We start from the raw sequence: 16705 nt of genomic DNA on the forward strand, positions 1-16705 counted from the left end.
GAACTGAGAGCCTGGATTGCCAGGGCTTACTGACTGCGGGTGATGATTGAGAGGTGCTGTAGGCCATGGCTCTTTCTTGGTCTAAAGGAACATTCAATTGTTTGGTGTGCGCTGCTGGGAAGGTGGTGCTGCTGGTAGAAATGGGTTGGTAGAGGCCACTCTGCATACTTCTATTGAGCAGAGGTTTCTGGCTATGGAGCTCGGATGAAGTTGGAGTGGTAGCTATGGGCTCACAAGTGGCTGTGGTCTTTGGAGTGTAGCGGTTGTGCTATGGAGGATTTTGGTGGCTTCTTGGTACATGTGAGCGAGTGGACAGCACCTGCTCAGTCCAGAACCCACATGCAGTTTCGGAGCTGCATGTGGGTTCTGCATGAGCAAGTGCTGGATTCAGTTTTTTGTGAATAGGGTGCAGGTTCAGGGCTCTAAACATAGGAGTTGCTAGTGGTGGAGTTAGCTGGAGATTCTGGCTGCTTTGCTAGGAAATGCAGAGGTGTTGACTGGTTCTTCGCTGCTGCATTCAGGGTCAGGTGGGCTGAAAGTGTTGATTATAGTTAGGCATGGTGTGCTGGCTGCGGACCTAGACATGGTGTGCTGACTGCAGACCTAGACATGGTGTGCTGACTGCGGACCTGGACATGGTGTGCTGGCTGTGGCCCTAGACATGGTGTTCTGGTAGCAGGCCTAGACTTGGTGTGCTAACTGCGGACCTAGACACGGTGTGCAGGCTACAGGCCTAGACGTAGTGTTTTGGCTGCAGGCCTAGTCATGGTGTGCTGGCTTCGGTCCTAGACATGGTGTGTTGGCTGCGGGTCTAGACAAGGTGTGCAGGCTTCGGGTCCAGACAAGCTGTGCAGGTTTCGGGTCTAGACAAGGTGTGCAGGCTGTGGGTCTAGACACAGTGTGCTGGCTATGGACCTAGACACGGTGTGCTGACTTCGGACCTAGACATGGTGTGCTGACTGCGGGCTGCTGCCTAGACATGATATGCTGGCTGCGGACCTAGACATGGTGTGCTGGCGGTGTGCTGGCTGCGGCCTAGACGTGGTGTGGTGGCTGTGGTGTGCTTGCTGTGGGACTAGACATGGTGTTCTGGCTATTGACATAGTCAAAGTGTGCTGGCTATGTACCTAGTCATGTTGTGCTGGCTGCAGGCCTAGACATTGTGAGCTGGCTCCGGGCCTCGACATGGTGTGCTGGCTGCGGGTCTAGACATGGTGTGCTGGCTTCGGGCCAAGGCATGGTGTGCTGGCTGCGGACCTAGACGTGGTTTGCGGGCTGCGGCCTAAACATGGTGTGCTGGCTCCAGGCCTAGACATGGTGTGCTGGCTACGGGCCTAGACATGGTGTGCTGGCTGCGGCCTAGTCATGGTGTTCTGGCTGCGGACCTAGACATGGTGAGCTAGCTGCGGCCTAGTCATGGTGTGCTGGCTGCGGACCTAGACATGGTGTGCTGGTTGCGGGCCTAGTCATGGTGTGCTGGCTGCGGGCCTAGACATGGTGTTCTGGCAGCGGGCCCAGACATGATGTGCTGCTGAGGGCCTAGACATGGTGTTCTGGCTGCGGGCCTAGACGGTGTGCTGGCTGTGGCCTAAATACGATGTGCTGGCTGCGGGCCCAGGCATGGTGTGCGGGCTGTGGCCCCAGGCATGGTGTGCTGGCTGCGGGCCTAGACATGGTGTGCTGGCTGCGGGCCTAGACATGGTGTGCTGGCTGCGGGCCTAGACATGGTGTTCTAGCTATGGACCTAATCATGGTGTGCTGGCTGCTGACCTAGATATGGTTTGCTGGCTGCGGGCCTAGACATTGTGTGCTTGCTGCAGGCCTAGAGATGGTGTGCTTGCTGCAGGCCTAGAGATGGTGTGCTTGCTGCAGGCCTAGAGATGGTGTGCTTGCTGCAGGCCTTGAGATGGTGTGCTGGCTGCGGGCCTAGACATTGTGTGCTTGCTGCAGGCCTAGAGATGGTGTGCTTGCTGCAGGCCTAGAGATGGTGTGCTTGCTGCAGGCCTAGAGATGGTGTGCTTGCTGCAGGCCTAGAGATGGTGTGCTTGCTGCAGGCCTTGAGATGGTGTGCTGGCTGCGGGCCTAGACATGGTGTGCTGGCTGCGGGCCTAGACATGGTGTGCTGGCTGCGGGCCTAGACATGGTGTGCTGGCTGCGGGCCTAGACATGGTGTGCTGGCTGCGGGCCTAGACATGGTGTGCTGGCTCCGGGCCTAGACATGGTGTGCTGGTTGCGGCCTTAGACATGGTGTGCTAGCTGCGGCCTAGTCATGGTGTGCTGGCTGCGGACCTAGACATGGTGTGCTGGTTGCGGGCCTTGTCATGGTGTGCTGGCTGCGGGCCTAGACATGGTATTCTGGCAGCGGGCCCAGACATGATGTGCTGCTGCGGGCCCAGACATGATGTGCTGCTGCGGGCCCAGACATGATGTGCTGCTGCGGGCCTAGACATGGTGTTCTGGCTGCGGGCCTAGACGGTGTGCTGGCTGTGGCCTAAATACGATGTGCTGGCTATGGACCTAGTCATGGTGTGCTGGCTGCGGACCTAGACATAGTGTGCTGGTTGCGGGCCTAGTCATGGTGTGCTGGCTGCGGGCTTGGACATGGTGTGCGGGCTGTGGCCCCAGGCATGGAGTGCGGGCTGTGGCCCCAGGCATGGTGTGCTGGCTGCGGGCCTAGACACGGTGTGCTGGCTGCGGGCCTAGACACGGTGTGCTGGCTGCGGGCCTAGACACGGTGTGCTGGCTGCGGGCCTAGACATGGTGTTCTAGCTATGGACCTAATCATGGTGTGCTGGCTGCTGACCTAGACATGGTGTGCTGGCTGCGGGCCTAGACATGGTGTGCTGGCTGCGGGCCTAGACATGGTGTGCTTGCTGCAGGCCTAGAGATGGTGTGCTTGCTGCAGGCCTTGAGATGGTGTGCTGGCTGCGGGCCTAGACATGGTGTGCTGGCTGCGGGCCTAGACATGGTGTGCTGGCTGCGGGCCTAGACATGGTGTGCTGGCTGCGGACCTAGACATGGTGTGCTGGCTGTGGGCCTAGACATGGTGTGCTTCCTGCAGACCTAGGCATGGTGTGCTGGCTGCGGCCTAGACCTGGTGTGCTGGCTGTGGGCCTAGGCATGGTGTGCTTGCTGCGGACCTAGAGATGGTGTGCTGGCAGCAGGCCTAGAAATGGTTTGCTTGCTGCGGGCCTAAGCATAGTGTGCTGGATGCGGGCTTGGACATGGTGTGCTGAATGCGGTCCTGGACATGGTGTGCTGGATGTGGGCCTAGACATGGTGTGCTTGCTGCGGGCCTAGACATGGTGTGCTGGATGCGGGCCTAGACATGGTGTGCTGGCTGCGGGCCTAGTCATGGTGTGCTGTCTGCAGGCCCAAACATGGTGTGCTGGCTGCGGACCTTGTGTTTGGCAGATGACTGAGAGGACAGAGGTGCTGGTTATATAGCTCAGGGATGCAATAAAGTTTGGCTGGGGGCACAGTTAGTTGTAGTGATTCTCTTTCACCAGTTTGTACTGATTCTCTCTCACCAGTGAAGCCCTTGTCTGCTCTCTTACTCTTTACAGCGAGGAGATCATTGCTTATATCCTGGTGCAGGTGCAGCCATCGTCCCCAGGAGGCCAGCGTCCTCGCTTCTCCCTCTATCTCTCTTCCCAGCTGGGCTATGGTGTGGTCTGCGTTTACCACAAACAATGCGACTACCTCATCGGTAGGTTGGCAAGATTAGTCTATTTCTGTGTTACATTTTTCCATAGTTTTTGGAGCCTGTCTCACGATTTGTCTTTTACACTCAGAATCTATGTATCTCAATTAATAATCGCTGTATACCAACTCACGGTGTGTCCTGTTGGAAAATGTATGCATTTTGCCTTCGTTTATCTGTCCTGTGTCAACATTTATATGTTCTGACTCTTATTTTTTTGTCATACGATCTTTGCATCCCATCTGACAATGTTTGGGTCCCTTCTAATAATTATTACCTCTTCTCACTGTCGTCACTTTACCATGATTTTTGGCATTTTATAGAAAGGTTATGGGAAGACTATTTTTGCTGGCAAAAATTGGGATTTCTCATTGGTAATACCTTTATGACAAGGATATGGGGGATATGGGTACTTATTTTCCTTTAGTGAGTGTTCTGGTAATGAGTGTGCCATATGATTTACCAGGTACCATGCTCTTTTTCATGCATTCCGTTATCATGAGGCTTGAGAAGTTGGATTGTCATATATTTTTTATCAATGTTTTTATTAAATGTATTGAAATAGTTCCAGATGACTTTTGTATGTCACATTTCACATGCCGCATAATTTATGTATCCCGACTGTAGGCATCCCACCGCAAGATTTAAGTGTTCATATTAGCAGTACTGTTCATATTAGCTGCACTTCTGCTGTAACTCCTGCTGTCCATATCTTCTTTTATAGATTATATGCGAAGTCTCACTGTTGGCTGCTTGCCTCAAAGTAAAGTAATCTGAGACAAAATCCTAACTTTACGACTTTCGTTATTCACAAAAGGCATTTAGGAGTACTAAAGTTAGGATTCCTAACTTTACCACTCCTAAACTGAGAAAAATCCTAACTTTACGACTTTCGGTACTCACAAAAGGCATTTAGGAGTATTAAAGTTAGGATTCCTAACTTTACACTCCTAAACTGAGAAAAATCCTAACTTTACGACTTTCATTATTCACAAAAGGCATTTAGAAGTAGCAAAGGTAGGTATCCTAACTTTACTACTCCTAAATGCCTTTTGTGAATACCGAAAGTCATAAAGTTAGGATTTTGTCTCGGATTACTTTTGTGAATCGGGCCCAGAGTTTGTGATCTGTCTCGCTCCTTCTATGTGCCGTCTCAGGGTTTAGCGCTGTCTCCCCTCAGTTTGTTTCACCTGTCTCCCGTCTTCAGAGTGGTCTCTTCCATCGCTGCGCGTCTTTCTCATGTCACTGGTTATGTGTCCCACTTCACTGGATGTCTTTGCCCTCTCTCCTTTCTCGGTCTCCCATAGATGAAATCAAGATCACCCTTGAGCGGCTACACCGCTCCCATAGGCAGCCGCGGATTGACATGGTCCTGCCGGAGCAGTGAGTATCAAATCGCAGCGGAGAACAGATAAAGTGGGAGAGGGTGATCATCTTAGTAAGTAATTAGTAAATATCTTTATTGCATGATTAATAAAAATCTTTGCAGTGGAAAACTACATTCAAAAACACCTGTGCAAAAACGCATAAGGCTTAAGGTAAACGCCTTCCAGCGGCAGTGGGACCAGCATGAGCCGATAGCCACAATGCCCCTACCCGCCAGTGTATTTAGTCCACCCTTTGATGTTGCTTGTGACCCCCCCCCCCTTCTCTGTGGCATACTCCATTTTCTCCCATGCTGCAGTTCTCCACGCCATACTTCGTAGAAGGAAGGCTCATACATGTTCTAAACCTTCAAATGTGCTTTATTCCTGCCCTTGAGAGTAGAAGTCCCACTTCCAACAGTTAGAAAGACTTCACATCTTTCTCAAAAATGAATTCTTTAAAACCAACTAATATGGTCTGAAGACCTTGGGTGTTACATCTATATATATATCAGCAGTATCGTTTTTTGGCATGATATAAGCATACCACAATCGATCTTTTTCTATTGGTCTTAATATTGGAACTTTCATTTAAGTTGTTTATTTAAATGTAATTGATTTTAAAGAACAGGACCGCAACATATATTTGAGGCAACACATGTGGGAAAATAAAAATGTCGTTCTGTAGTTGTTGTTACCAGCCAGATTGCATTTAACACAAAACAGTAGAGAACAACGCGTTAGGTTCAAAGGGTGACAGTGTGTGTATATGGGTGGGGGCGAGCACTCGGCATTAAGAATGAACTGCGTCAGTGGTGTCATAATTCCTCTGGTGAAGTCTGTTGGACTGTAATTACTTGAACCAGGTCGGTGTGGCTGGTGTTGCCTGCATGTTGCGTTGTTGGATGTCATAATCTTGAGGTGTGCACAGCGGTGTGAAAAAGTCTATCATTTGGGACGTCAGAGCATGGGGGTGGAGGGTAAGATCGTGGGCTGATGTAAGCTGTAATAAATTAATATTTTTGTTGTGTTCCCAGCAATATCTTTACATCTTTGAGTTCTGGAGATACGATATTTGGAGCATTGGGCACCTGGGCCATACTAATTAATTATTCTTAGTTGCAAGGACACTTTCGTAAAAAAATGAAAACGATTTTATAATTATTTTAGCATGTGTTACGTTTTGGTATGTTAGCTCTAATGCGTTTGGCGCAGCTGCCCAGGCAGGCCATTTTGCTGCTCGGGCATTTGCCTGGTGGGCTACTTGCTCGGGCCTGCTGGCAGACCAGGATGACTAACATGGCCCAACTAGGTTACACTGCTCATTTTCATCATAGTATCCTGCAGTAGGGGATAGTTTAAACATTCTTGCCAAGGCTAATTTTTGATTCCGTTCCGGCCCTGTTTACAAATCTCAGGTGCTGCCCTTTAAGAGATGTTTCTCCCATTTTTATCAAGAGAAAATAATCTATGCTTAAGAAGCAGATGTGGACTGACTAGGCTGCTGCCCGGTTGAAAAGACAAACCATTTAATATGCTCAGCGCCCCACTTGGCACTGGAAGAATTTAACATTTCAATGTGCCCAAACAGGTGATAAACAAGTCCAAAAGCATTACCTAGTGCAGAAACCTGCTTTTAAAGTATTAGATTTGTGCTTGACTCTATTTCTCTATCTTCTGGTAATAGAAAATCCTTCAAACTCCATTTTACGGTCTGCAGATACGTATCAGAACATACATTGAAACGCTAGATTTGATCTACATCCCTTCTAAACGTTTTAAGTTGTCAAATTGCATGTCTTACCTCTGTCTAGTGGTTTTTTTTTTGTAAACCTTTTTTTTAATTAAAACTGATCCGACAACATGGCATAGTATCACAAAATCATAGCAAAGGTGGCAGCAAAACAAAGGTTCTTCAGTATACATTAGGTTTATGAGGTAGGAATTACACGGCGAGGGAGACATCTTCATCTAGCAATAGGGGGGGGGGGGGTACATATGTTACCACGATATACGTTCCAAGGGGCCCATACCTTGGACCCAGAGCAATATATACAGATTTCTCCCGCTGCATGCACCAATCAAGGTCTGTTTTCCAGTCTGCAATTTTGGGTGTACGTGAAGCCCCCCAGAGCTGTGCGATATTCCTTTTGGCTATCATGCAGCCGAGTGTGACCCATTGCATGGCGTAATTGTTGAGGTCTGTCGGCTCCCAAATATTAAGGAGGCATCTGGGAGCTTCTGGTTGGATCTCGATTTCTAGAGTGTCACTCGTGATTTTGTGTATCTTACGCCAATATTCCTAAATTAGCCTACAGTGCCATAAAATGTGCATAAAAATGCCCGGTTGTGTGCACCCCCGTCTGCAAGATCCATCCGTCTGGCCCCCCATGTGTACCAGTTGGGGCCCCGTCATATATATTCTATGTAAGATTTTAAGTTGTACCAGCCGGAGCCGCGCTGATATAGTGACTGTTCTAGGGGATGAAATCGCCTCTTGCCACCATTCGTCGTCTAATTCAATACCATCTGCTGTCCATTTCTCTCGCAACAAGGTCAGGGGGTCGATCATATTATTGATAAGTTTCCTATACGTCAGGAATATAGCCCGTTCAGGCATATGGCCATTGAGAAGTCTGTCCTCCAATGGGGAGCTGTCCGGCAAAGAGCCTTCACCAGTTAAGACGGACTGCAGTGCATGCCGGACCTGAAGATATCTAAACAACTCAGAGTCCGCCAATGAGTATTGACTCTGAAGAGCGTTGAACGTTTTACTCCCTCTGCACCCCAGAGGTCTCCAATACTGGAAATGCCGATAAGGTCCCATTTAGTAAAACCTTTGGAGTTTCCCAGATAACCTAGCTGTTGTGAGTCCCAAAGGGGGGTGGCAAGCGTTAGCCTATTACTCCAGCCTAGTGATTGTGTCGCAGCGTGCCAGATCTTGACTGTGTGCTTGGTAGGCCTTGTGAGTGGGTATTTGTCAGGCTTGGAGTACAGAGCTCGAGCATGGGCCCCGTTAGGGAGGATCCATCGGTCCATACGGAATCCTGGAGCGTCAGGGGAGCTGTAGGTGCCGTGATTTATAGCTGTGAGGTGAGAAGCTCAGTAGTATTTTCTGTCTGGTAGTCCGATTCCACCGTCAAACCAGCTAAGCGTGAGTTTTGGCAAGGCGATGCGTGGCCGCCCACACCATAAGAGGTCCCTTTGGAGTCCTTCTATTTCCCTAAAGTACGAGTTGGGGACAGGATCCGCGGCATTTTGTAATGCATAAAGGAAACGGGGCAGAGACATCATTTTAAATAAGTCAGCCTTGCCCAATAGAGAGACTGGGAGTGACTTCCAGTGTATGATGTCACTTTTAAGCCGTTGCAGGGGTGGGCCCAGGTTGCGGTCATATCTAAGTATAGGGTCAAGAGAGACAAATATGCCTAGGTATTTAAAGCCTTCAGTGACAATTGAGATTGGGCAATTGCGGGGCAGTTGGGGGGAGCTCCCATGCAACACATATATGAGTGATTTCTGCCAATTAACCCGGAATCCAGAGTATCTCCCAAAAACATCTAAGATGTCGAATAGGACAATCAGGGACCTCTTGGGAGAGGCAAGGTAGAGGAGAATATCATCTGCATATAGGGAGATACGGTCCTCCCAGCCTGCCGACCATTGCAGCCCTCGAATTGTCACATCTTTACGGATCCATGCTGCGAGTGGTTCAAGGGTTAGAGCGAACAATAACGGAGAGAGAGGGCAACCTTGACGAATGCCACGACTAAGGGCAAAGGAGTTGGATTTTTTGTTGTTCACTACCACCTGCGCCAGAGGTGCGGTGTAGAGGAGTTTTATCCAGCTGATGAATATCGGGCCAAATCCCAGTTTAGTTAATACTGCGAAGAGACAGGGCCATTCAAGGGTGTCGAATGCCATAGTGGCGTCTAACGACACTATGATTGCGTCCTCCCGTATGGTAGGGGCCCTGCCCAACACCCCGTGGATTCTTTGTAGGTTCAGGGCAGTGTTCCGTCGAGGCATGAATCCTGATTGGTCAGGATGTACAAGGTCCCCTATAACTTTCACTAGTCTGTTGGCAAGTACTTTAGCTAGGATTTTAGGCTCAGCATTGAGCAGGGAGATGGGTCGATATGAGGAGCAGTCGGTTTTGGGATTACCGTCTTTATGTATGGTGACAATGGTCGCTAGACGCTGATCGAGAGGCAACAACCCCTCCTCTAGAGCGTCGGTGTACATGGATTTCAAATAGTGGCTTAATTTATCAGGGCGAAGCTTATACAGCTCAATGGGGATACCATTTGGGCCGAGTGCCTTGCCCGGGCGTAGCGCTCGTATTGCTAGTGCGATTTCTTCAGTGGAGAGGGAACCATCCAGGAATTGGCGATCTGCCTCCGGGTGGGCAGGAAGGGAGATATTCTCTAGTAGGTCAAGGGAGTCCGCTTGCATATGTGGGGCAACAGAGTTATAAAGTGCGTGGTAGTGGGCTGCAAACTGGTTAGCTATCGCTTGGGGATCCTTTATGGAGTCACCCTCCGCTCCCCTGAGCTCCGGGACTAGCCGGCTAGCGCGCTCCCTCCGGTCCAGCCAAGCAATTAATTTAACTGCTTTATCTCCCCAGTCGTAGATACGACCTAGTCTTTCCTGACCCATTAGTTTGGCGCGGTCGGTGACCAGTGCTCTATATTCGTCCTGACGGAGTCGGAGCGCATGTATCGTTTCGGGTGTGGGATTTGAGATAGCGTCTTGTTCGAGCTGATAGATATCTTGCTCAGCGTCCGAGATGTCCCTCAGTCTCTCTTTTTTGGCTCCTGCTATGAGGGACAAGGCCTGACCCCTGACCACTGTTTTAAAGGCTTCCCAAAGCGTCTGTGGGGAATCAACCGTGTGCTCATTTTCTGTAAAATAGTCGTCAATAGATTTTATAAGGTCTTTACGTATTTTACGGTTTTTGAGATGCCAGGGATTTATGGGGGCGATGCGCCCTACTTGTCTGTAGTCTAACACTAGATGGGCCCACATGGGGGAATAGTCCGATATACCTCACCTCTGTCTAGTGTTAATAAAAATAATTGACCCCTTCTCTTAGCAGAATCCCCTGTAGCTCGTGGCTAAATGTTCTATTTCACACTTCATTACCTAAGCAGTACTGTGGTAAAGTGCCTAGCTTCACAGAATCATAGAAAAGTGGACTGTCCCTATCAGCGGGCTGCCCCAAATTAACTCGGTTAGTAGCACCTATGGCGTTCCAGACCCTTCTATGTTGGTATCCTCCCAGCCATAGCCCTTTTGTTAATTGACCCCTCTCGCCTCCTCTCCATAGCTTCCTTTTCCAGCTTGAGGAGCAAATATATCCTGGTGGATGGGGGATTTTCTTTGATCCTTTAAAGGCAGGAGCGGTCCAGTGTTGGCCTTAATTTGTGACAAACTGGAGAGGAGGGATTAGGGCTGCTGTTTGTTAATGACTCCACATATTGAGGTGCGTCTTAATACCCCCACTACATCTGGGCATGAAACAAGCGAAATATAAACGTGGTATATTGTGGGGAAAGGTCATACATTTCTTTGTGCCACAATGAAACTTAAATTAGTCACTGGTATATAAGTATGATTTAACGTGCACACTTTATTTACTTTTTGGCGGTGTACTAATCCTCACTCCTTACACCTAATACCTGGAGTGTATGTTAAAACGAAACAAAGAGGAGAAAAGAAAGGAAACCAATCACCCCAAAAATGCTAACACCAAAAAATGTACCAACTAAAATACAGTCTTCCGTCTGTTTTAAACAACAATGTGACTACACTCCTTATTTATTGTGCGGTCCACATAGGAGGTAGTACTTGAATGGTGTCACATTGGTGGTCAATCCTGCCCTCAGCCTATTAGTTATGTGGCGCAAATGCACGAAGCAGTGGAAAGTAGAAGAGAGGAGGCTTGTCTAAAAGTTGAAACCAAAGACCTTTCAGAGTTAATGCTGATGCTCTTTCTTCTGATAGAAACACGTTTAGTAACGCGTTCTGAGTGGGTTCCAGCCAGCTTGCTCGGTGCCTGAACTGTCATTGCTACTGACTTTTGAAAATTTACCTGAAGGCTCAGCCTGTTTGAAAGGGCTAAAGTGGTTTGGAAGATTTTTGTCTTTGGTCTTCCAGACTTCTTGGTATGGATCGATCAAGATCTTCTTAGAAAAGTGGCAACCCCCTTGTAGCACCGAGTAGAGAAGCTTAATTACGGCACCTGGGAGGCCAGCAGCCGAGCAGTGCGGTTGGTACGTGGCTCAGGCGGCGCCACAGAGGTGAACGGAGTGCCCGGGCCCTGCCCAAAGCCGTGGAAGAAAAGAGAGTGACCCGCCCCGCCCCGCCCAGCCCTGGTGCTGCACCAGATTGACGGGAGTGGCCTGTGTGGGCTGGTGCCGACCGGGGCTGCAGCAGCCCAAGAGCAAAGGAGTGAGCACGCTCAGGCATACACCGTGGAGAGGGGAGGGGCTCCGCGGGCCCGCGACTGGGTGTGGAGCTGGGATTCGGAACTCCTGGGAAGGACTCTGCCGCTGCCCCACAAGAATGGAAACCGAAGAAGAGGTCCTGGAGAAGACTCCGAAGGGGCCCATCAAAGAAACCCAGTACATCTCAGACTGAGAAGGAGTGGGCCCCTGTCCTCCAGGGTGTGGCGACGATTATGAAGTGGGTGAAGAGCAGAGGCGCAACTAGAGCCAAATTTCGGGGAGGGGGGGGGGGGGGGGCTGAGCAAAAATTTCGGGGGGGGGTGGCTGAACTTTAAGCAATTGGCAGAGTGGAGCTGCAGGGGCTCTTAGAAGGGGTGAAACAACAGCGAGGCCTCATTAACATGCAAACGGTCTTTTAAAGACCCGTGAAGTGCTCGGGTGCGGCTGCTTTTTTGCCCGGGAAGGTGTCTCATCCCGGGCTGCCACACACGACGGGTGGGGGGGGGGGGGGGGGGGCTAAAGCCCTGTGAGTCCAATGGGTGTTGCGCGCCTGGTGAAGAGTGTTTCAGAGGTTGGTTCCCCTTATGTGAAAGGGACTGGAGATTCAGACTCGGACTCCTGGCAGGCAGACCGCACCCTGCTGCCGGTTGTTACCCTGGGGGCGGAAGACAATATTATCTGACAGGATGCCAGTGGACACTGGCGGCACCCGCTGGGACACAAACCATTGTACTGGGCGATTTGTTGAACGACTGTTGAGAGTCAGGGCTGGTGCGGCAGACATGGGGAACTGCTGCCTTTAGACCATAGCCTACTCCCTTTTAGAAAGCCGCGCCTAAGTCTGGTTTAGGTCTTCTAACAGAGCCAATGGTTTACTTATGGTTTGGGCAGTTGGCTGTTTCCAGGCTGCTCTCGGGATGGGAAGTTAATGTTTGGTGGTGTTTTTCTTTTTGTTTTGTTACAGCTTGTTTTACTTGCATGGGTGGCTTTGCATTCTCTCATGGGGGTATGAGGAGGTGGGGGTTGGGGATGGGGGGGGACAACAATGAATGCTGTGCCATGGCTCCAACACATTACACACTGAAGTTCATGACGTGGAACATTAGGATATGAGTTCAGCAGCTAAGCTGCATAACATGCATAGATATTTACAGAGGCTGGGACTGCAGATAGCTCTGCTACAGGAGACCCATCTTATCCAGAGTGAGGTGGAGAAACCGCTGAAGATGGAGAGGATAGATATTTGCTACCTCTTTTTCGGCATACGCCAGTGGGTAGCTGATCTGGGTGAGGGCGGGAGTCCCCTGTGAGCCTCAGCGTACACTCATAGATAAAGATGGCCGATATGTCTTGGTGAATGGGAAGCTGTGTGGTCGGGAGGCCACCCTCTGTAGCGTGTATGCCCCCAATCAATATCAGGTCCCTTGCCTACATAGTCTTTCGGCCCCATAGGCTGATCTGGCAGCAGAGGATATACTTCTTGGGGGAGATTTTAATTGTGTGTCTGATATTACTCTGGACCGCTCAACTCCCCCGTCGCCTGGGGCTTAGGCCCACCGTACCACTGCTGGTTTACCGGATTGGATGGGACATTGGGGACTGGAGAATATTTGGAGGACACATCACATAGACACAAGGGATTACTCCTTTTACTCCCCTATATACCAGCTACCCACGTCAAATTTGTCTTTTTTGTGCTCTCATGCCCTTATCACCACCATTCCCCACACTGAATACTTAGGGCGTACAATTTCGGACCTTAGTCCTATGTTGCTTGATTTCAAACCGCTGGGGAACTGTCCCCTGATTCCCCTATGGCAGTTCAATCAACTAGCTTTGGAGGATTTTTGTTTTAGGGAAACCCTAGATGCCACCATTGACAATTATTTCTCCGACAATGCAGGCTCTGCGTCCTCAGGACTGATGGAGTGGGAGGCATTAAAGACCGTGGTGCATGGACATTGCCTAGGGCACTCAATAGGTGTACAGCAGGAATTGCATTTGGAATTGAGGGAGCTTGAGGGTCGGCTACACTAACTGGGCAACTCGCAGGGGACGGGGGGCGATGACCCGAAGGGCCGGCAGGAGACATGTGCGCTTTACAGCGAGGCACTTGAGCAGTTACGATGCCACAATTATAGAGGGTACCTCACGAATGTACAGGAGGAGGAGGACCTGGCAGATTGTTGGCGTGGCTTGTTCGGTTGGAATCGCGTGGGTCCCGGATCACACATGTGAGGTCTGGGTCCGGTGAGTCTGTTTCTGACCCAAAGCAGTCAGTGCCCTGTTCTGCAGTTATTACAGGTAATTGTACAGCCCTTCACCACCGGTCTCCTTGAGGGATCAGTGGGACTTCCTGAAAGTGTCGCAGCTTTCTGTGCAGGACCCCCAGATGAGGGATCTGGGAGGATCAGTGACAGAGCAGGGAGATCCATGCTGCTATTAAAAGCATGGCCACCGGGAAAACCCTGGGCGGCCTCCCTGCAGAATTCTACACTCCATATGCCCCGGTGTTGGACCCACGATTAGTGGCTCTCTATGACGAATCTCTGCGGCTTCCCGACTCAATGCGCCACACAGTTGTAATTCCGCTCCTCAAGACTACAGCTCCGGGGGCCCGCACTGCGGACTTCTGCCCGCTCTCCATGCTTAACATGGATTTCAAACTACGTAGAAAGATCATGGCTCTTCACTTACTCCTATATATGTCTCCTTCAATTAATCTAGACAAGAACGGGTTTATCCCCTCCCAGGGCACATCCTTCAATTTGTGTAGATTGTACTCAGTGTTGTTTCTCTCATAGGTCGGGGCTCTTCCATGGGCTGCCTTTCTATCGATAGACCTGGAAAAGGCCTTCAACACTGTACGGTGGGACTATCTGTTTAAGGCCATGGGGCGAATGGGACTTGGGGGTGACTGGCTGTGGTGGATAAAACTGTTTTATGGGGACCCTACAGCACGTGTTAGGACAGGTAGGACAGTATCCTTGCAGTATGGATTTTTTTGAGGTATGAAACAGGGCTATACTTTACTGGCAATTCTGTTCGCCTTGGCGATCGAGCCATTGGCCGTATTGTTCCGACAGGGTGGGGGAGGGAATGGGTTTGTCTGTACGAGGACAAGAACATATTATTTACTTATACGCTGATGACCTCTTTAGCTATCTAACGGACGCTATGGCAGGCTCTGCTTTGGCCCTTGCATTCTTGGGGAGATTCAAACACGTATCGGGCTTGAAGGTCAATAAGAACAAGACCTATTTGTTTCCCGTGCCCTCAACGCTCCCCCGCCCTCCTTGTTGAACTTAACTGGGCATAGTCCGCCTTTAGATACTTAGGGGTTCATATCTATCATTCCCACGCAGATCTTCTCGGGAGGGCTCTTTGAACTTCTCACCTTTTGGTGTCCGTTACAATTACCTATTATGGCTCGGGAAGATGGTTATGCTCCCGCGTTTACTATATTTATTTATTAACCACCTGATTACAGTGCCTGCCTGCTGGTTTTGCCAGCTGGACTCTTTATTACTGTACCTTATTTGGGATAAAGGACAGCGAAGGGTGTCCTTAGCAACTTTACAACGCCCCATGGCGGAGGATGGCCTGGGAGTGCAAAACTTTGAATTAAACTTCCTGGCTTCCCAGCTGCAGTGAGTTGCGCAATGGTTAGAGGGTTTGAGGTACGAGGCACATGCTGGACGGAGATGGGGACGGGCTCCTCTTTATTGTTAAATAAATTGCTTAACCCAGCGATGTGCACCCCACAACATTTTCTGCTGCTGGCCACGGCTCCATGGTACTGGAAACGAGGCGTGGCTAAGACCGCTGACACTCCCCTGTATTCCCTGGTCCTGCCCTTGATTGGATTACCTCATGGGGACCCACTGACAATATTTGCAGCTGAGCAGTTGATGGCCTGGACTGAGGCAAGGTTGGACAGTCGGGGACAGCTACCAACAAAATACTCTTACCCACTTTGAAGAATTTGGTAGAGGACACTTGCTTCCCACCTGGCAAATTCCTCTGATACGAGGCCCTGACCCGTACTTTTAAGGAATCGTGGGGTAGGGGTAGTAAGGAGCCGGTGTTACATTCCTTGCTGACATTGGGAATGGCTAACCTCCTGGTGAAATGACTCTACTGCTTACTGTCTGAGGAGATCGTAACCCTATGCCAAAATGCGTGAGCGGTGAGAAACAATACTTGAGAAGGAGCTCCCGGAATGGAATAGGGTTTTTGCGTATCCTAAGACGGTCTTGCGTAACACAAGGCTGAAATACATGCAGTTTATTTATATGCGTATGGCCTACATGACACCCCATAGGCTCTGAGTTGCTTATGGTGGCGCGGCCCGTGGATGCCCGAGCTGTCATTGTGATGATGTGAACTTTGTGCACATGACATGGGCATACCCTAGCTTGCAATAAGGTCCTGTGCACACGTGTTAGAATAATGGTTTAAGTGTACCAGATAAGTCATAGAACAAATATCAAGCATTCCTTGTTTTTTGAAATTATGGAGGTCGACATCAAGTGTATCATGTGCATCGATTTTTTAATGTTAATCCAGATCAATACAGAATGAAAACAAACCAGCCGACACGTGTTACGTCACAACGTGGTACAATTGTGACTCTTCAGGGCTATATGTTAATCGTAGCGGTTCTGTAAGCGCTAAGCCGGTGATACTTCCGACCCGGTCGCAGCACGGGTTTTAATAAAAGGAAAAGGGTGAAGGGCATCCTTCCATGTGTCCCCCAGGTCTGCGGGGAACCAGTGAAGGACGGGTAAGTCTTTGGCTAGAAAGCGGTCTGTGTACCAGGATCTCGTGTGCGAGATTGGTAGATTCTTCTCCAGAGTTAGCTGTCATTGTGATAATGTGGACTTTGTGCACATGACATGGGCATACCCTAGCTTGCGTCAGTTGTGGGAAGAGGTATGGGGATAGTGTGTACAACACTGGAGCGCTCGATTCACTCCACTCTTGGGGTTTGCCTACTGGGGCTTTTCCCCTGTCCACCCAAACGGAAGGTCAGGAATAGATTCATTGACCTAGCTTTGGTCCTTGCCAGGAGGAGGATAGCTATGGCATGGAAGTCCGCTGCCGGGCCAGAGGTGGGGGCCTGGAAACAAGATGTGACTCATTGGGCTGGGACGGAGGGGAGAGCCTTGACTCGGGAAGAGGTGAGA

The 16705-nt window shown here is 50.0% G+C and overlaps 1 protein-coding gene across 3 annotated transcripts in view; it reads left to right on the forward strand.

The window, feature by feature from the left end:
* REC8 (REC8 meiotic recombination protein) overlaps nt 1-16705 on the forward strand; it is a 1025899-nt gene that overhangs the window by 5356 nt on the left and 1003838 nt on the right. For 2 of the 3 annotated variants that reach the window (XM_085650794.1, XM_085650795.1), the window contains exons 3-4: nt 3567-3709; nt 5011-5086. In XM_085650794.1, the coding sequence (XP_085506920.1) occupies nt 3567-3709; nt 5011-5086 (219 nt within the window). Of the gene's footprint in view, nt 1-3566; nt 3710-5010; nt 5087-11475; nt 11755-16705 lie in introns of those variants that run through there. The other variant, XM_085650797.1, reaches the window with a different exon arrangement.

Source organism: Triturus cristatus, chromosome 1_1 (assembly GCF_964204655.1).
Source record: "Triturus cristatus chromosome 1_1, aTriCri1.1, whole genome shotgun sequence".
NCBI classification, from domain to species: domain Eukaryota; kingdom Metazoa; phylum Chordata; class Amphibia; order Caudata; family Salamandridae; genus Triturus; species Triturus cristatus.